The 20546-nt window shown below is 50.0% G+C and overlaps 1 protein-coding gene across 4 annotated transcripts in view; it reads left to right on the forward strand.

The window, feature by feature from the left end:
- The window catches only part of PPP2R2B (protein phosphatase 2 regulatory subunit Bbeta), a 96759-nt gene that overhangs the window by 69023 nt on the left and 7190 nt on the right, over nucleotides 1–20546 (forward strand). For all 4 annotated transcript variants that reach the window (XM_084536162.1, XM_084536161.1, XM_084536163.1 and 1 more), the window contains 5 exons: nucleotides 1146–1243; nucleotides 2803–2968; nucleotides 5018–5130; nucleotides 16006–16183; nucleotides 19462–19626. In XM_084536162.1, coding sequence (XP_084392288.1) covers nucleotides 1146–1243; nucleotides 2803–2968; nucleotides 5018–5130; nucleotides 16006–16183; nucleotides 19462–19626 — 720 coding nt within the window. The remainder of the gene's footprint in view (nucleotides 1–1145; nucleotides 1244–2802; nucleotides 2969–5017; nucleotides 5131–16005; nucleotides 16184–19461; nucleotides 19627–20546) is intronic.

Below are 20546 nucleotides of genomic sequence, written 5' to 3' on the forward strand. Positions count from 1 at the left end.
CTGCGTCTGAGGGGTGCAGGAGGCTTCGTCTGCAGGCTGTATGAACCCATGGGTATGGGCAAATGAGAAGGGAATAGAAATGCAAATTCTGTCAGCCTTCCTTGCAGAAATGAGCTGGCTGTTATAATAACTAAGTGCCTTTCATTGCAAAATCAATCTTGCACCAAGTACTGGGTCCCTGAGGCTGCCTTCGTTTTTCCCTACCCCTGCTTTGTGTTTGCTGACTGCTGCGCTTGAAGGCAGTCAGTGACACCAGTTGGGCAATAATTGCCACAGAATTAACCTCTGACATCCTTCTAAAAATAGCCCTAATAAATCCAATCATTAGCAGTTCTCCTGCCTGCTTTGCCTCAAGGGTAAATGCTGCAGATTAAAGCGTTTACAAGCCACAGGTCTGTGAGCGGTTCCTCGCCTCTGCCCTTGCAGTAACCTCGCACCTGCCCCTGTGGGGGAGTTTTGTGTGCTGGTGGTGACAGCGGGCACCAGCCCTGCTCCAGGGGAAGGTGAATGGCGAGAGCACGGTGGCTGCTGGATGAAGGAGGAATGAAAGGCATCGCTTCCCTTGGTCCTGATGGACCCAGGGAGATTCAGCAGTGCGCAGAGGAAAGCGGCACCATCAGTGTGGTCCCTCAGGCTGCTCTGCCCAGTGGGTTAGGGTGGCAGAGGTGAGGGGTCCTCACCTGCTGCACGCCCCCTCTCTCTGCAGGTGAAGCCCCGCAGCCCGAGGGTGGAGGGGTGGCAGCGGTGCCAGCCCAGCATGCACAGGCGAGGACAGTAAGGAGCCGGCCGGGCGCTGCTCGCTGCCATGTCCCCCGGGGCCTGGTCCCCTCGCGCTGCGGCAGCTCTCCTGATTGTGCCACGGGGGTCCCAGCTCCACACCCCCCCAGCCTCCAGCACAGCAGGGGTGGGAAGCAGCCCCGAGTCAGGTCAGGCCTGGGGTCATGCCCCTCCGGACAGTGAAGTTCCAAAATTCTGTGACCATTGCTGTATACAACAGAAAACCTGAGGCTTAAGGAAATTTCACAGGGGAGACAGAGAGCTGACACCACACGTTGCCTTTAGCTGCATGGGGAATGGCGCCTTTTAGACGACTGTGAAAAGCCAGTCTACAGTTACTTAAATTGTCTTTGTCTTTTTCTTTTCAGCTGACATTATCTCTACAGTTGAATTCAACCACACAGGAGAATTACTAGCAACAGGGGACAAGGGGGGTCGGGTTGTAATATTTCAGCGTGAGCAGGAGGTAAGTGCGAGTGAATGCAAAATGCCCATTTTATTCTTTTAAAAGAAGCTTCCTGCTGTTTCCTAATCCGTATGTGTCACTCTTAACTTCAGTTCTCTCCTGGCAGACTCAAAACCAAAAAGTGACTATTATCAGAAGCAGGATCTTGTAAAACGCCCTAAAAAAACATATGGCATTTCCTGCATCCTTTTTTGTTCCTGCTGGTGTTCTACCTGTCTGTGCTTTGGGGTATTTGTTGAGTTTGTCATGGGGGCTCTGCACTGGAGCACAAATCCCTCCAGCAACACCCTTTACACTGCCCGAACCTGAGGAAAGCATAGTTGGATCGGTGATCACTTTTTCCTTCCAAAACACATCCCTGGAGGAAATTTTGAGTTCTTTGTTAAAAGTTTTAGGTCACAGTCTGTCCAAATTCCTGCAGAAGTCACATTTGCACTTGGTGCTCAGTGTGAGACTAAAAGGCTGCTGCATGTACTGGTGGCCCAGCTGTGCACAAAACATGGCTGGCGAAGGGGAGCTGTCACGGGCCCTGGCAGCCTGGAAGGTCCCCCTGCATCTCCACGGCTGTCCAGGGTAGTGGGTCTGGCGTGGCTCACACGGTGCTTCACAGCCTGACCTGGACAGAAGCAAAGCTCCCTTTGTGGGTGGTTTCTGAAGGTGGAAAGCGATGAGTGAGGCCTGGACATTAAAAATGTTGTCCAATGATGGTTTAAATTTTTCTCAAAGTTGTAATGTCCACACTGTTTCTGTATATGCTGGATGAACGGATAGATTAAGAGTTACATGCATAGACACTTCATCTGCCTTCCCATTAGTATTTCTCCTTTATCTCTCATTTTATTATTCTACCGCTTTTGTTGAACTTTCCACTTCCTAACATCATGCAGGATATATTTCATTCACCTCCTGCCCTGAAACTCCACTCTGCTCGTGGAGACAAATGGGACTTTAGCAACCCAAATGCATCATTTGCGTGCGGGAAGTTAATCTGCACAATAGTTGTCATTTAATTACCTCAGCCCCATTCAGAGCCTGATGCTGTAAGGTTCACTGCATGGGATTTGGAGATACACAATACCTTGTGAGACTGAGCACTGAGCCATGTTATACAGAATTAATTCTTGCAGAGATTGTCTCCTTTCCATGGTTGTTTTATTCTTGCTTTATATTTGTGCATCTGTGGGGTGGATTCTCCTTATCCTGTGCAAGTGGAGCAATTCCGTTGGTGTCTCTGGCGCTGGTTTCAGCATGCCGGTTGGGGCTGGCTTGCTGTCAGCCCTCGTTGTTCCATACAAGTTTCTCCTGGAGGTGACCAGCCTGGGGGCTCTGCTTGCTGTGGGCGCAGCATGAGAGCAGTGCCCCAGCCTGGCATTGCCAGCGTGCTGGATCTGGCACGGGAGGAGGGTGCTGCGCGGGTCGCAGCTTGGCTTTCTCACCTGAGCTGCTGCCTGTCACTGCGGTGAGGTGCTCACTGTGTAACAACCTTGGAGGACAAGAGAGTCAACAGAATATTTTCTCCTCTCCGTGTCTTAAATTTCTCTTTATCCCCCTTCCTGCAGAGCAAAAACCAACCCCACCGCAGGGGAGAATACAATGTTTACAGCACTTTCCAGAGCCACGAGCCAGAGTTCGATTACCTGAAGAGTTTGGAGATAGAAGAGAAGATCAATAAAATACGATGGCTCCCACAGCAAAATGCAGCCTATTTCCTGCTCTCCACCAACGGTATGTGACCATGGCCATGGCTCCCCAGCCCTGGAGAGGCAGAGGGAGCTTCTCTGTAAGGCTTCTGCTGGAGAAATATATTTTTTTAAAAAACGTTGACTCACTTCACAGCAAACACCAATATAAAAAGGGTAACAGGAACCTGGCCAAAGTGTTCTGGCAAAGCCTGATTCTCGTGCACCAGCTTTTGTCTTTATTTCACAGCTTTCACTCACTGCAAGGAGTGAATCTTTTCCCACTGCTGACTTTTTTTTTTTTTTTTTTTTTTTTTTTTGGTTTTTGGAACCTGGGAACTCTTTGTGTTTTTGGGGGTGGTGGTGGTTTTTAAAGAAAAAAAACAGAGATGATTTGTTTGAATTTGCGTTCAGCTCAGCAGTTTCGTGTTACGTTCAGATAAATATCAGGAGGATCCAGGAATATTACTTGGGATGAATAGGACCTTAAGATGGATGTGACTTAATTACTTCAGGGGAAAAGGAGGGGTCTAATTATCTTCCATAACCAACTTACTTTGTATTGTAGAATTGACTCTATTGATCATTATAATAAAATTCAAAGACTTACTAAACTCATTTGGGGGGAGAATCATCGAAATGCAATGAAGATTAATTATAGAGCATAATGTTCTGTTAATTGAGTTTTTAAATAGTTTTTTGATTAACAGGGATATTATCTTTGCATTTGGAATGGTGTTTCATATACTAGCAGGTTATCAAAACAGCTCTTTGTAAAATATTCCCATGTTATGCTGTTTCTTTTTGTTCTTACTCTTAAACTAACATTATATGTAGAAGCACCCTGAAGTAAAGTGGGTTAATAAAAACAAAATTAATGGCAGTCAGTTACAATTGCTGTGTAAAGGGGAAAATTAAGATGAATGATGTGTGTGTAAAACCTGATGGAAGTGATGATAAACTATTGATGAAGTCTGCCAAGAGAGAGGAAAGAAAGCACCATCATTCAGTGTAAAGACCGCCTGGAGGACTTTGTGGTGCAGGATCAATGGGATGCCCAAAGGGACAGGGTGGGGCACTGGTGGTGAGGGAAATCAGGGCTGCTTTCAGAGTCAGTAATAGGTGCTGGAGTTGGTTCAGTTTCTGGATGGGGAAAGTCACAAGTGACTTCTGAGTAAATTATATCGTGACTTCACCTTGCTCTGGGAGTTTCCAAGAGAGAGAGCTTACATTCCCAAGGACTTGCTCCTTCAGAATTCTGCTGTATCTGCCAGCTTGCCTCTAGCCTTGAATCATCTATTGCTCTGTTCCGCTCTTCCCATGCTGTATTTCTTGCTTAAACTACATTAGAAGCAAAATTACGTACGTTGAAGCATTCTGTGCCTAATGAGTTTTGTCAGCTCCCCAGTACTCACCCTGTAGCAGCAACAGCACTGCTGTGCCTGGTGGCCCCCATACCCGATGGGGCTAACCTAAACCAGGGTAGCTCTGTGGATGCTCCCACCCCTCCTTGTGTGTTTTGTCAGGGGCGGGCTGGGCGTGCAGGCAAGTGGAGATGGGCGCATGCAGGCACACACGGCTCGGCAGCAGAGCAGAGCTGGGCAGGCGTGCACGGCACTGCCGGCCACAGGGACACGCAGCCCAGCTTCCCTGCGCCGCTTGGGGCCTGCTGTCATAGCCAGTGCCTCGTCACCTCCTCGTGCAGGGCTCAGCGAGACCCCATCACTTGATATGTCGAACACCAGCATTCAAGGCATAATTGCTGAGGCTGCCTGCCTTGGGAAATCGCATTTTGTATTATTTGTACATTCATCTGATGGTTCTATTTTTTTGTTCAATAATTTTCTTACATATGTAGTAAGTGCACAAGCTGTTGTCCAGCAGGAGTATGAAAACAAAAGTTCTCAGGGCAAGGTGGCATGGTGACAGTTGCATTTTCTGGGAGGGTTTCTTTCCATGTAACTGCATTGCTTCCAGTACGTTAAAGATGAGGATGTAGCAGACTTTCAACTTGGAAGCCAACTGACATGGCCTTGCCATTCCTGTCAGATGTTCCTCCAGGAGCAGCCAGGCGTAACTCTGTCTTCTCTCCCAGATAAAACTGTGAAGCTGTGGAAAGTCAGTGAGCGAGACAAGAGGCCGGAGGGATACAACCTCAAGGATGAAGATGGACGCCTCCGAGACCCCTCCATGATTACCACACTGCGGGTGAGTGAAGTCAGACCAGGATTGCCAGGAAATCTTTCTTTTATGGGCTTGGAAAAATATGACTGCCAATGCTACAGTGTACAGCGGTACCAGTCACACCACGCTGCCTTGGTGGGATTGGTCTCTGAGGGCAGGGGTGCTGGCTGCTGTTTCAGTCGCTTTTCATTTTCCTGCCAACCTATGTAGATTAAAACTGGACTCCTAAACACCCAAGGCTACGTTTTCCATTTACTGCAAGGGAGATGCATGCACAAAACCCATTAAACCAGCCATCCCTGCACCCTGGGAGTGCTCCCATGTTTGGGAGCTCTGGAGAGGGAAGGCACAGCAATGCTGCAGTTCTCATCTTCTGGGCTTGCTGTGCACTCTGGGCCTTGGGAGATGATTGCACCTGGAGAGCAGCATGCCAGTAAATTTGCTCTTCCTCCCAGTGCTGCCGTGCTGTGTCTGCTTCTGATCTTTAATTTGCATATAAAGAGCCAACTGGCCGGAGGCAGTGCGTGGCCCGTTAATTCAATCAGAGCTTGCCTGTGCTCCGGGAGCTCCGGCTGCTCAGGTCCAGGCAGCACAGAGACCCCGTAGCCCCATGCCCTGCAGGAGCAGCCCTGTCATGAGCAGGTGCCCCTCTGACAGCTGGGAGAAGCCTCGCCCCCCTCTGCTTGATATTCAGGGCAGAAACAGAAAATTGCTCCTTTAACCTGTGGGTGTAGAAATTCCAAATATTCAGTATTTTTGTCACGGCATTAATCAGGCCATACTAGCTTGTCATTTATTAATATCCTGTCAGAATTTGCATTTTAAGTACTCAGGTTTTGTATTTATATATATATAAAATTGTTGGTATGATTACCCTTGGCTCACTTTTATAGCTTTCAGTTTCATTGCAGATTAAGCCTTTGAGAACCCCAGACAGCTAGTTAATTCTCGCCTCCGTACTGAGTTGCTCCTGGGGCCAGCAGGCATTTTTCCTTACAGAGCAGGAAAACCTTATATTTCATGTATATATGAATCTGCTGTCATGCTTCAGGCAGCATTTCCAGATTAATACACTGTCACCCAGACAGCCTGCTGGAGGACTTCACTTGGGATCTGGATGCTGGTGCTGTAGTTACCAACGCTGAGCGGGATGGGAGGTGGATTGTAAAAAGACAGCAAGTGTTAAGGGGTTTTACTGTGGTTACTGCTTTTTTCCTCTGTCTACATGCATTGAAAAGCCCTGGGCTTACAGAGAAAGTGCAGGTCCTACTTCCTCCTGGGTCTGTGGTCTTGGCGCCTGTGCTGAGCTCTGCAGTGGGCACTGGTGGGTGCTGGTATCGGTGCTGGTGCCTCCCCTTGTCCCCATGCCCAGGGTCTCCTGAGCACCCAAAACAGCCCATTGGAAACAATTCAAAATGAAAAATGACAGGCCAACATTCTCACAAGCTACTTTTTTTTAATATTGATTTATTTTTATTTCTAATGTATTCTTTAAGAACACTGAATTTCTGGGGGAAGCAGAGCAGCCCGAGTTCAGGGTAAAGGTGATGTTTGTTTCTTTTCTTTCCTGCACAAACTGCTTTAAAATTGACACAACATCAATGTAACATCTTAAGTGAAATATTTCATTATAGAAACATTGAGTTTTGACATTTTGAAATGAAACCTCTAAACCTTTTGAAAAAACATTATGAAAGTTTCCTTGACTTTTCTTAAAGGCTGAATATCCAGAATGCTTACTGGCCTGAATAGCAAACAGACGTATTTTGGTGTAGATCAAAGATTTATATTTTGGGCTGGCCCTCAGCATCATCTTCGTAGTGCCCCGTGCACCCCAGATGTTTGCCTCGCCTCCCGTGCCCATGGCCCACCACGTGCCAGGGGCCGGGGCTCTGTCTCTGCTGTAGCGAGGTGGGGGTTGGCCTGTTCTCCCACGTGCCTGGTGACAGGACGAGGGGGAATGGGTTTAAGTTGAGCCAGGGGAGTTTTAGGCTAGATGTTAGGAAGAACTTCTTCACTGAAAGGGTTGTGAGGCACTGGAACAGGCTGCCCAGGGAAGTGGTGGAGTCACCATCCTTGGAAGTCTTCAAAAGACGTTTAGATGTAGAGCTTAGGGATATGGTTTAGTGGAGGGCTGTTAGCGTTAGGTTGGAGGTTGGACTCGATGACCTTGAGGTCTCTTCCAACCTAGAAAATTCTGTGATTCTGTGATTCTGCGGGCCGCTGCTGGGCTCCCTTCCAGCTGGCCGCAGAGTGCGGGGAGCACAGCCTGCGGAGCACAGCCCGCGGCCGGCACAGGGCCCTCGTCTGCATGCAGCTGCTCTTCTACCTGCACAAGGCAGCTGTTGATGCTCTGGTGTCACTCGGAGGGTCTTGAAGCTGTCCTGCTGCTGCTTCTGCCGCCTTTCTGGCATGGGTTAGTGGCATAACGGGAGCAGCCAGCCCCGAGCAGGGCTGTGTCATGGGGGGTGTGGGCGCATGGGGCTGGCCCCGTGTCAGGGCCATCACTGCTGGAGCCGCTCCTGGCGCCTCTGCACTCGCTGCCCCACAGGCTGGGAGCCGCTCAATCGGCCAGGCGAGGGTAACGATGCCTTGGCAGGTGACAGTTATGAAAATAAATAATCGTCATACTCATCTGTGCTATTGATTGTTGGCGTTAGCTGATTGCATTTGACCACATCCTGGCATTTGATTTGGCGACCGCAGGGCTGCGGGGGAACCAGAGATCAGTCTGGGCATCCTTTGCAGGCCTTCAACCTTAAATCACAGCTCCAGCCCGCCTGCCACTGCCTGCACGTGGAGCGGTGTCCCCAAGGAGGAGCAGGAGTGCTGAGGTGTGGCTGGTGCCAGGTCCAGCCCCGGGCAGCGTGGTACGGGGCTTTGTGGCCAAGGCACCCTCCTCCCAGCCCTGCTGCAGCCTTCCTGACCCCACACCAGACTCCTGGGTGGGAAAGGTCTGTCAGTGGCTTTTTCTATTCTCACTTATGCTTGTTTTCTGGCTTCTTTTTTTTTTTTTTTTTTTTTTTTTTTCAATTGTGAATCATTTGCACTGTATGTGAGAGAAAGGTGAGGCTTTAGATAAATCATTAAGTAATTTGTGTTCGTGCCATGTGCTGGTGCCATTGCAGGCCCTGTGCTGGTTCTGGTGTGTATGGAGCAGCAGTTCTGCAGCTCCTGGCCCCCAAAGCTCCTGCTTTGCAGCAATAGGAAGAGGTAAAACAGGATGGAAGTGCATGGTATTACAGGTATTAGCATCAGCATCTGTAATGTCTTCTGTCCCTAAGGATGGAAAATAGAGGAGCCTTCAGCCAACTCTGGTTCGAGCTAATGTTTTGATGATTTTACTTGGACAGATATTTACATATTTAACAATTTTGCTGCAGCTTGGCGCATGTTGGACCTTTAATTGTCCTGTGATGACTCGCATTTTTGGAGTAAAGCTGCATCCATCCACAGTTTAATTTTCAACCACAGACAAGCAAAAAAGGGTTTTAAAGCCACCTTGCTGCAATCATCTCTCACCCATTCATCGTAATGGTTTAAATTTACTTGATGAGCATTGTTCTCTGAGGAATTTCTAACCCACATAATGCAAAAGGAATATTTAACTCTGCTCAGAGTGTGAAGTAAGGCTTTTGCAGTCATTAAAAGAGCTCTGCTTATTTGGATAGGCCCCCAGTCTAATAGCTGTAGCCCTTCGGCCACTGAGCTGTGTAGAAGCCTAAATTAACAGCTTCAGAGAGCTCTCCAAGTGCTTCTCTGCATACAGTTGTACCTGCGCTGTGGGATGTTTGCAGGAAATAATTAACACAAATAATATCCAAGGCTTAAATCTTTTTTAAATAGGGAGTGTGTTTGCTTTGATCCCCGCACGGTACAAGGCAGAGGGAAGAGGAGCAGGGGTGTGCATGCCCTCCCTGTGGGGCGCGGCTGTGCACATCCTGGCTGCTGTGCTCAGCAGGGGGCTTGCTGGGGCTTTGATGAATAGAACTGGGGGAACCGTCTGGGGTGAAACAGCTGCTGGGCCTCATTCCATAATAAAGAGTGTCTGATTTTCACATTGCTTGTGTAAATAAATAAATAAAAAGCAGCAGGCTGTGCTGCTAGTGCTGCCTTCATATTTAATAGCTGAACTCTGAACACTGCAGGGACGTCTTCCCCACCTGCCTCTGGCTCCCTGGCACTACTGCTCAGGAGGACAGTGGGTGTCTGTGCAGCATGTGCCCACCTCAGAAATGGGCAATTGCTGTTCTGAGTCCCAGCAAAGTCCCAGAGGGTTAGCTCTGTGAGGGTGGGATTGTGGAACAGCATCTCAGGAGGGGCTTCCCAAGTGATCTTTGCAGGGTGGCCTTGGCTGAACATGCAGAGTGCTAGGGCCCTGTGTCTCTGAGGGAAGACACGGTGTCCTCTGTTGTGTGAGGGAGGTTGCAGGGGCAGGCAGCTCATCACTGTATGCAGGGAGATAAGCTTCTGATTAGCTTCTGAGCCAGTGAGAAAGCCAAGGTGCACCACATGTCAAGAAGGCTTGCAATACGGGAATCATTGCCTCTATTTTCTGTGTGATACCAAAAGAAAGGGATAAAGGCATTGCAGATGTCGCCAGCAGTGCATAACTTTATCAAAAAGTCTTCAGCTCCCCTTCAAATGGGATTTTGTCCATGCCTGAGGCAGAGGGGGACAGCACTTGCTGCCCAGACAGACCATGAATGTCCAGAGGTGCACTGCTAACCCGTGTGTACTCCCTGTCCCGCTGGCACCCCAGCTGGGTGCAGATAGCATATCCAACAGCAGCACCAGCACAGGCATGCAAGTGAAAGACACAGCGATGTACTGTTTGGAAGCTATTTCTAAAGAATATCCTTTTAGGCCACTCCTGCAGTGCCCCTGGTCATGCCACCAGCACAGGTCCTGCCTCCAGCCCCTGCAGAGTAGAGGGAGCAGCCTGGCTGTCGCTGCCCATCTCACTCTTCCTTCTTCCTAGGTCATTAGGTGCTTTCTTTCTTTTGGTGTAATCTCATTATTTATCCGTTTAATACTAGTAAACTTGCTTCAGAATGCTGATGACCAGGACTGACCTTTCAGATTCTTTTTTCATCCCTTTTTCCACAGCAATTGTCCTGTTGGTGTCTATGTCTAAATGTACTGTAGAAACAATGTGCCGGGCAGAATTATCAAGCGGGTTTAGATTACTCTGAATTTGTGTTTGTTAACAGAACTGTGCTTTTACATAATTCTCCATGGGAAAGTAGGAAAATTGTAAACTGCCAGATGAGATTTGACTGATACGGGCCCTTCTTGAGTGGGAGAAATAAGTTAAAAAATACTACTGTAAACAGTCACATCTTTAAGGGGAATGTAACTCTTAAGGAGTCTGAATAAGAGCTGAGGATTTTTAACTTCAGAAAAAATAAATGTTCTGTTTGTTCTTTGAATTCTTATTTCAGAATTTAGGTACAGATGGTGAAAGTCATCCTGACATGTAATAATGGAACTGGGACAGACTCTCAGTTACAAACAATAAAAGAATCCTATGACACTATAAAAATAAACAAAGAAGGGGAAATCTGGGATGCGCAAGAAGTGACGTTTGCTATGAATGCTGTCAGACTTGCACAAAATATTCCTCCTGAACTGGTCCCCTTTTGGGGCAGGTGGTGTTGGGGTGGATTGACCACACGGTGGGGTTGTGTGAGTGACGGTGGGTGGATGATGGAGAGGAGCGGCTGGGTGCTGCTCCCACCAGGGGCACGTGGGATCTGCAGGGCACTTGGCTCCTCTTGGCCTGGCATGAGGACATCTCCCATCACAGCTGGGGCCTCTGCCCACAAGCCACTGTCCTGCTGCCTTCTGTCCTGGGCCTCAAGGTGGGGACTGATGGGCAGCGATCTTCGGGAGTGCCTTGGTGGCTGACAGCTCAGTGCGGGGCTGTGAGCCCAGCCTGTGAGCAGAGCTCAGCAAGCAGACAGATCCAGTCCCACACCGTGTCCCCATCCAGCACTGGTGCTGCAGCCCTCGGCGTGCCCGCTGCCTCCCTGGCGCAGCAGTAGCTGAGCAGAACAAGGCTCCTTCCAGCAGGCTGGCTGGGCTGCGCTGAGCACGCTCATGAATGCAAACCTCGCTGTGTGAGCTGCAGCCATGGCCACGCTGGTGGAGAGCAGAGTCCGAGGACTCATCTCATCTCATCTGGGCAGCTGGAGAGGGAAAGGGGGTCAGGCATGCACACATTACCAGGAACTCGAAAGTGAAAATTCTGCATGGCTCCTGCGCTTTACCTGATGGGGGGCATGCTGCAGCTCTGAGGTTGGTGGCATCACTGAACCCACCTTGTCCCAAGGGGAAATACAAGAAAAGAGATTAAAAAGTTGCACCCAGTATCTCCAGTTTGTTTTAGACATCAAATTTAAGGCTAAATGTAGGGAAATTAAATTTTTGCTACTTTGGACTGCAGTAATGTCAGAGAACATGCCCCGAGCTGCAGACCCTAGTGACTCCAGTCCTCCCCCTTCTGCCCCTGAGCTGGGACCTGAGTCCCTTTGGGGCAGCCCGTACCGCTGGGACCCGTGAACAGGAAGGGGATCTTTGGCTGGTGGGAAGCCTGTGCTGGCATTTTGGTGCATGGAAAGCACTCTGTAACAGGCAACAGAAGAAACAGTGCTAGGGTAAAGCTTAGCAGGGACGGAAATGTCTAGGGAAAACAGATGAAACCAGGAGCTCTATCAGCTACATGGGCTAGTAATTAGATAGCAGGTTTATCTTCACACAGGAAAGAATCTTCTCATGTGTCATGGGGAGAGTCCAACAAGACAAAGTCCTGAAGATCATGAAATTGTCAGTCTGCCATGAAAATGGTGTTTGATGTATATTTTGTCTGCAAAACATTAATTTGCAAATAGTGTTGGCCAGTTATTCCTGGTGCTGACAGCACAGAATATGAGCATTTGGGAGGTAAAAAATAAACATCAGGGAGCATATTCTGAGAGGGGCTTAGCTGTGACAGGAGGCTAAGTACCTGGCAGGATTTACCCCCAAGCAGCCAGCACTGCAGCGATTTGCCAGTAACGGGATTACATTTTCCTTCTTATAAACCTAAGGCTGGGGTTAATCTGGGCTTCGGCTGTGACTAATCTTGCTTGGCCAAATCCTGCCGGCTGGCGCAGTGCGCAGGGTGGCAGAGCAAAGCGCCGGGGGAGTGGAGCTGACGCTGGCTGCCCTCACTGCTGCGGCTCAGCTGCAACAGGCAGAGGCTGTCCTGTGCGCGTGAGGAACGCGAGCGGCATCTGCCCTGCCGGCAGGTCGGCCAGCACCACACTCGGCAGCGGTGCTGTCATGCTCACGGAGAGGATCAGGGTGGGAATTGCAATAAAATCAGCACTGTAGCCACGGCGCGGCCAGGCCAGCGTGCTGCGGGTCCTGTGCACTCAGCAGGGAGTTCTCTGGGTCAAATCTGTATCTCGGCATCTGATGAGGAGACATTCCCACCAAGGAAACAGTGCTTTGGTGGAGATGGTGGAGCCCCTTGGCTAGGGCAGCAGCTTTCACCCTCTTTGAATTTGTGGACCTCTAAATATTCTCCATCTGAGGTGTGGAGACTTGTATAGTGAGAACATACCTCTGCAGAGGGTTTCCTGCCTCAGTTTTCTTCTGATGTCCCTTTAGGAGCAGCCACGAGCCTCAGTGTAGGGCTTTGCTGGGGCTGCCGTGGGCCTGCCCCAAGCAGTGGAGACAGTTGGGACCTGGCACGAGGGGGGCTGCTGTCTGGGAGAGGCAGCGTGACCTCAGGACACCGGGAGCTGCAAGTTGGGCCTTTTTCCCTGTCTATTGACTCGTGTTTTGAAAAGACTGAGCACTGTATGCCAGCTCTGGCAGAGGATGAGGTTTTCCTCAGAAGCACCGGATCTCCGCATGCTTTCAGACCACATCTGTCACAGCACCATGAACGACAAGGAAAAGCTCTGCCACAAGGCTTTTCCCCTGGGAGCAGGCAGTATTTGGTGCCAGCCGACAGAACATGCAACAGAAGCAGGAAACCCGATGAGACCAGGGGACAAAGCAGAACGACAACAATTGCACACACTTCATTAACTGCACCGTGATCTCTGACCAGGGGCTGAATGTGGTGGGAGGAAACGCAGCGGTGGCGGGTGGGAAGGGGCCGGGGCACTCAGGCCCCTTTGGCTTGTGCTGCACCTCCAGCACCAAGCCACAAAGAAAATGAGTTTTACAGCTCAAGGGAGGATTAGTGCCTCATTAATTGTGGAAAGGGGAAGCCTCCGTCAGACAAGAGAGAGGAATATAGTGGCTCGTGTATTGGCTGGGTGGGACCTGCTCTTTTTGCAGGGGGTGCCTGTTCAAAGGCAGAAAAAGAAAAATTAAGACATATATTTTTAAAATGAAAAATGACTGGCATTCCCCCCTTCCAGAAAAGAGAAAGTAATTTAATTTATTAGTGGTTTATTTTATTTGACAGCCTTTCAATGTACTTGATGCGGTTTGTTACACTGAATTACCCTTTAATAATGGGTATATATAATACCAGATACTGCCCTGCAGGTTGGTTCTGTAATTGAGGAAGGGATGCATTTAGGAGTTCTCTCTGTTGTTCAGGATTGCCATGACGATGCCAGTGGTTTAGACAGATACAAGCTTGGGTTCTGCATGCTTAAAAAAAAAAAAACAAAAAAAACCCAACCCCATGATTCAGTTGCTCAGTTGCTACCACATTGGCACTGTTTTGTTAGGCACTTTCCCTTAACAGCCACCGAATGCTGCGGTCCCGGGCCATGCACTGCCTTCCACTTTTCTGTGGTGTAGGCCCGGGACAGTGTCACGCAGTAGCATGTGGAGCAATCCACGGAGATCTTCCCTTAGACCACTGTCTCCTTTCCTGTGCTGTAAGTGAAGCAGAAATGTAATGGGGGTGTCTGCCAGCCTGTGGGAAGGGGTCCCGGGGTAGGTAGGAGACAGATTTCTGGAGACCCTTGAATTCTGACCAGACAGCGCATTAGGGAGGATGCAGCTGAGAAAAATCCCATGGTGGCAAATGAGAGGACAGAAGACGGGTGAGACAGAAGATTTTTCTCTACCTGTGATTCTTCTGCTAGCAGCTTCTCGTTACAATTTTTGTGGATTTAACTCTTCCTGAAGGAAAGAGCAGAAGCTCTTTTCACTTTCATGTTGAACAAAATTAGAGGGTTGGATTTCCTGCTCCTGAGTTTTCTTGGAAAACCATTGTGCTGTGCTTTTCTGTCTGTAACCATCCAGAGAGCTGCTGGGTTTCCTTCTGCTGCAAGATGTCTGCTGTCATGGGATGAAAGCCCTGAACCAGTGTGTGCTCCCAGCTGCTCCTGCCTTGAAATTTCAGTGTTTTCAGGTTTAAATGCTTATTGCAGGTTTAAATACTCATTGTTGGTACAGTTAAGCAAAAGCTTACTGCGCATGTTGAAAAGAGGCACGGACACTTGCTGTTTTCCATATTTAAGTGCAGATTCTCACAACTGTAGCAGGTAAGAAATCTTGACATAATGAAATACTCACATATGGCCAGGTTTGTTCATTTTGGGGGTTTTACTCAGTGAAAACAACTTCCAGGCATGTGTTTCTGAAGTAAAGTGGGAAGAATTTTGTTGCCTGAAGAGATTACCTTAGCTTCCTATCTCAAGAAAAATGTGTTTGCAGATAGCTAGCCGCATAAAAAACAGGCAGATAATTACGTCGGTTCAGTGGAAGTTGCAGATCACCACCAGGGCACTTGCTCAGCCCCAGTTTGTGTTGTTCCTTTGGATCGCAGCCCTGGCTGCAGTGTTACTCTGGGGATGGGCATTGTCAGGGGTCTGACCACAAGACGTGGTTGGTCTGCACGTTGTGGTCATGCTGAGTGAAATCTTACACCAAAGCTTTTGCCATATTTGTTTTTGCATCCAGAGTGGCCCAGTGTAACAGTTGAGCCCTTTCCCTTTGCAAAACCATAGTGTTTCTGACGGTCTTAATGAGAGCTCATTTCCTGTAGTCTCTGAGCAAAATGTGAACCTATGTCCCCAGATGGCTGAGCAAAGTCCTTCAACAGCAAACGGTGCATCATTGAATATGTCAGGCTGAATTAGAAAGCAGGCTCATCACATTAAGCTCAGGCTCTGAGCTGGCAGTTCCTATGTTCTAGTGTCACTTGATCTGGCTGTCACACTCCTGTCCCCACCTCTGCAGCCATGGGAAATCTCTTTGGGCAGCACACAGATAATACACACCGTAATGAAGTAGCTTGAGGGAATAGCTTACTGGCAAAGAGGAGCACAGACTGACACCTTTATAGTGCATTAAGTTGCCTTAAGAACATTATGTCTGAAGTGGTTACTTACACTGTTCCTTGCGTATGCTGTTTCTGACTGCATCTCTCCATCCCCTGATGTTTACATAAGTTGTGCTTATTAATCTAAAAGCTCTGCTTCTTCATTTCTCTATGTCTCTGCCCTGTGCATTCACTTTCTCCATCTCTTCTCACATCTTACCTCTGTCATTTCACTGTGAAGCAAATCCAGAAAAGTTGAAAGAAAAATCTGTGCTGACCTGGCTCTTAAAAACTACTCTTCTCTTAGAAACACGCCAGGAATTTCAAATTCCACTTAAGAGTGACAAAACAAAGACGTTGTTGTTCTTTGGCCACAGAAGGAATTGTTGCTGCAGAACAGATCTGGTTTACTTGGCTCTTGCTGCCTCACCAAAATGTAGCCACACCACCACCAGCTTTCCAGAAACAAAAGGCTTTTGTGTTGGCTTTCCCTTCTGTTCATGTTCTTACAAAGTCACTGTTTTTCTTGGGTGAGAGTGCTATGAGGAGGGTGGGGTGCAGCATGGCCAGCCGCAGCTCCGTGCCCCCGTGCTGATGCTCTGCTTCCCACCCCGCAGGTGCCCGTGCTCAGGCCCATGGACCTGATGGTGGAGGCCACTCCCAGGAGGGTGTTCGCCAACGCTCACACATACCACATCAACTCCATATCCGTCAACAGCGACTACGAGACCTACATGTCGGCAGACGACTTGAGGATAAACCTGTGGAACTTTGAAATCACGAATCAGAGTTTCAGTATCCTTTGGTGCCCCCTCCATGTGGGATGGACCCAGCGGGCAGACCCCTGGGTGACAACCAGGGCTGCCTGTGGTGGCCCTGGGCTCCTCCTCTGCCAGCTTCTCAGCTTGTAATCATGGTGCTGGTGCTGAGGGCATGATGTGGAGCTTATTTCTTACTGAGGAAAGGGAGGATCGAGGTAAAGGTTTAACCCATTACGATTTTCTTTACGAAAGACTGCTAATAACAAACCCTGTTCATTACCATTTTATTACTGCTGACTACCTGGTTTCTTGCCAGGAAGAGCATGCAGGTGGGATGGAAACCTAAGAGCGGGAGCAGAATGGAGCACCGGTGTGGGGCTGGGTGGAGAGACAGGTGCTGGTGAAGGTGAGCAGTGGAGCAGGGACCCGTGAGAGTCCAGCTCCTGCCACATCTGCCCTGACAGTGACCGTGCAGGTGGCACAGCCTGGCTCATGCCCAGGCCCCGGCTGGAACTGGAGCTGCACCGCCTGGGATGGGCTCACGGGGCTCAGGCGCTCGATGCTCTGCCACACCAAGCAGTGTCCTGGTGCACAGCTCTGGCAAACCCAGTTCCCAGGAGTGACTTTCAGGGCATGTCCCTCATTTCTGCCAGGGCTCAGCCTTGCTGCGAGCAGGATGCCAGGCTGTGTTTGGGGTGCTCACCCATCCCACCAGCCCCCCCGCACTGTGCAGCGCCGCAGGCAGCACCCCTGCCATCTCCCAGGCTGTGTGACACCATGTCGAATTCTGCCTGCAGGGCCTGAGTCGGGGGTGGGAGGGAGAGAGGGGAGACCTCAGGTGATTTAGAAGACAGATGCCTTGGGGGAGATGAGGAGTGGAAATATTAATAGCACTGTTTCCATTATATACTGCAGCAGGGTGACAGGCCGCCATTCACAGTCACACAAATGAGATCGTGCCAGTCACCCTTGTAACAGCTGCATCAGAAATAATAACAATGGGACACTAATCATCAGTGATATTTATGTAGTGTTTTCTGCTGAGAAATCCCCAGGGCATGTGGCAAGTTTAGGCAGCTGGAAAGGATTTCAGCAGTCACAAGCATGTGGCTGGTGGAGGCTCAAAGTCCGTATGTTTGAGCAGTGCTGCAGTGTGTGCTGGTTTTTGGAGAGTAAGGCGAGGATTTGGGTAAAACTTCAGGAAGTCTAGATGGCCTGAGGGATTTTGGGCAAGGTGGAAGTGCAGCACCCAAAATGCTTGCTAAGAATTGATGGAGGAAAGTCATCGCCAGAGCAGTGTCCACTCAGATGCCCTGTCCCGCTGGCACGCTGCCCCCCTGCCCAGCACAGCAGCACTGTCCTGGGGGTCCCCGGTGCAGCTGTGCCCAGCCCTGCCAGGCTGCATCGGCTGCGGGCACTGTGGTGGGCTCTGGGGTAGAAGAACCACAGCAGCACCGTGTGGGGAAGGGCACATTGCTGGTTTGGGGTTTTGCTGGTCAGGACCAAATCCAGCCCCTGAGAGCTGAGAAGACATAGTCCTGTGGGTTGGATTTTTGTAACTTTGTGCACATCACACAGCTGCTGCACAATTCGATGTGATTTGAAACCTTTGCTTAGCAAAGCATCGGGGCTGTTGTAAAAGGGTTATTGCAGATCAGAGTGCAGGGCAGCTACAAAACTGCGTGGGAGCGCAGGGGCACTGTGACACAATGCGGTCCTGCACTGCCTGGCATGACAGCGACAGCCGGCTTTACCAGTGCTTATAGAGCTGGACCTGAAGCAGTTTGAGAGGCAGTTTACTGCCCTGTAATGCCACACACTGGGCTCAGGTCTGGTCTGAGCTCTAATCCAGGCTCTGTTGTCGACCTGCGGTGTGGGCTAGGAGGAATGCACAGTGTCTGCAGTGAGCACCAGGTTCACTTGCCCCTCCTGTAGCAGGCAGGATGCCCCCCACTTGCTGACACGTCCTTGCCCTCTCCTCCACAGGAGATGGAGATTTTCCTCTAGTCACTTTGCTACATCACCCCTGCACAACTGAGAAATTCACGTCTTCATCTTGCCAGGAACAGCACGGCCTTAATTTGCTTTCCAGGGGGTGATGAAAGGTGCCGTTTCTTTTCTCTCGCTCCCTGCACAGTGGGTAAATTGCCCCTTGCTGGGTGTTTGGATTGGGCTGTGAAGGGCTACAAAGATGATCAGAGGACTGGAGCACCTGTCATATGAGGACAGGCTGACAGAACTGGGGCTGTTTAGCCTGGGAAAGAGAAGACTGAGGGGAGACCTCATTAATGTACATAGATTTCTGAGGGGAGGGTGTCAAGAGGATGGAGCTGGACTCTTTTCAGGTGTGTCCAGTGACAGGATGAGAGGCAACAGGCACAAACTGAAGCACAGGAGGTTTCGGCTCAATATGAGGGGGCACTTATTTACTGGGAGAGTGTCAGAGCACTGGAACAGGTTGCCCAGAGAGTATGTGTAGCCTCCTTCTCCAGAGATATTCAAAACCTGCCTGGATGCCATCCTGCGCAAGGTGCTGTAGGTGAGGGGGTTGCACTGGATGGTCTTCAGAGGTCCCTTCCAGCCTTGGCCATTCTGTCATTCTGTGATCTGAATCCTCCGCGGCACCGCAGGCTGCTCCCATCCTGGCCAGCTGCAGGACCCAGGGATGGGGTCTGTGGCTCAGCTTTCAGCCATTATCTTACTGAGCCAAGAAACTGTGCAGCCCCAGCCAGGCACCCCGGTCTGTTGTTTTGCTTGTCGATGTCATCTGGGTTTTGTTTTCCTTCCCTCAGTTGCTTTCAGTGGGGTTTTTCGCTTTGCCCAGACACTGCAATACAAGCTGTTTATTCTGGCCAGGGTGAATTCATCGGGGTCCAGCCTTGTGCCTGTCCACACAGAGAGGACAGTCAGCACTTCCCGGCCGTGCAGGGCAAGAGCAACAGTCTCCATGCAGGCAGATAACGGGAACAAATAGGATTTTCCATGCGCCCAGTGCTCCGACTGGGGCTGGGAGCAGGGGGATGGAGCCCTCAGCATGGGCTCAGGGCTGGGAGTGGACACAAGCTGAGGTGTCGGCAGGCAGCATCCCCACGGGGTGAGGCCTGCAGGGACATCAGCGTGCAGTGGGTGGATGCCAGGAGGCAGGAGCGGCTGCAGTGCATGTTTGGCTGCATCAGCTCCATGGAGCCGTGGTGCTGACACACTGCAGAGCAGCGCTGTTCTGTGGGGATTGCAGGGTTTGTGCAGGGGATGGAAAAAGCTGGTGCGGAGAGGTCAGCGGCAGGCGCCTGGAGCCTTGACTCGTCCTGCCAGACATCGTGGACATCAAGCCGGCCAACATGGAGGAGCTGACAGAGGTGATCACTGCCGCTGAGTTCCACCCGCACCACTGCAACACCTTTGTCTACAGCAGCAGCAAAGGCACCATCCGGCTGTGCGACATGCGCACCTCCGCCCTTTGTGACCGCCACGCCAAGTGTGAGTACGACCGGGCCGGGGCCCAAAAAGGGAGTGCAGAGATCAGCAGGGATGGTCACTGTGTGCTCGGGGCACGCAGGGCTGTGCTCCCCCTGTCCCAGCGTTGCTGAGGCAGACTGCGTCAGTGCAAAAAAGCCCCCCAAAATCCGCAGGAAGCAGGGCAGCCAGGGAGTCCGTTCCTTGTCCTCCCCCGTGGCAGACGTGACAAGGCAGCTGCTGGTGAAGCAGCAAATGCGTTTTGGTTCCTGCTAAAACTAGTTTTTCTTCAGAAAATGGCCAATGTCTTGGGGGAAATTAATGAGATTTGAAGCATCTAAAACACGGTGATGTTACAGGAATGACACACACAAACCAGGTGCAACTAACGGAAGCCTAGTGCCAGAAATCTACATCCAGAGAGCACCTGGCTTGTATTTCAGATTCAGGCCTCTGGCAGAGGCAGTAGGGAATGACACACCAGCTATTGCTGTTCGGCTTTTGAGCTGTGGTTACAGTCTGATACCTGTTCTTAAACTGAAGTAAAGAAGACAGAGAGGAAAGCTTACATTATTGTCTGGAGATCTGAAAATACGGAATGGTTGTTTTCCCAAATACTGAGCAAAACACACCCTTCTGTTCTTGGGTTTCGCGACTGTGTCTCGCAGTCCTACAGTGACAGCTCCTAGCCAGGAATCAGAGTACAATTAAGGGGCAAAGGACATGCCTTTTCCTGACACATCAGTGGCAGAAGCCCTCACATGGTATTTCCCTTTGTTTGGGTGCTTTTAGTCCTCAGTGAACACACCAACCAACAGTGAATACAAGTTCGGTTTGACCTCTCCCTTGACATTTTCATATTGATTTCCTTCTATCCCTCTGAAGCATCAGCCTCAGTCAATTGCAGTTCAGCAGATGTGTGAGTTGAAATTGAGACAGTTCAT

Source organism: Aythya ferina, assembly GCF_964211825.1.
Source record: "Aythya ferina genome assembly, chromosome: 14".
Taxonomy (NCBI): domain Eukaryota; kingdom Metazoa; phylum Chordata; class Aves; order Anseriformes; family Anatidae; genus Aythya; species Aythya ferina.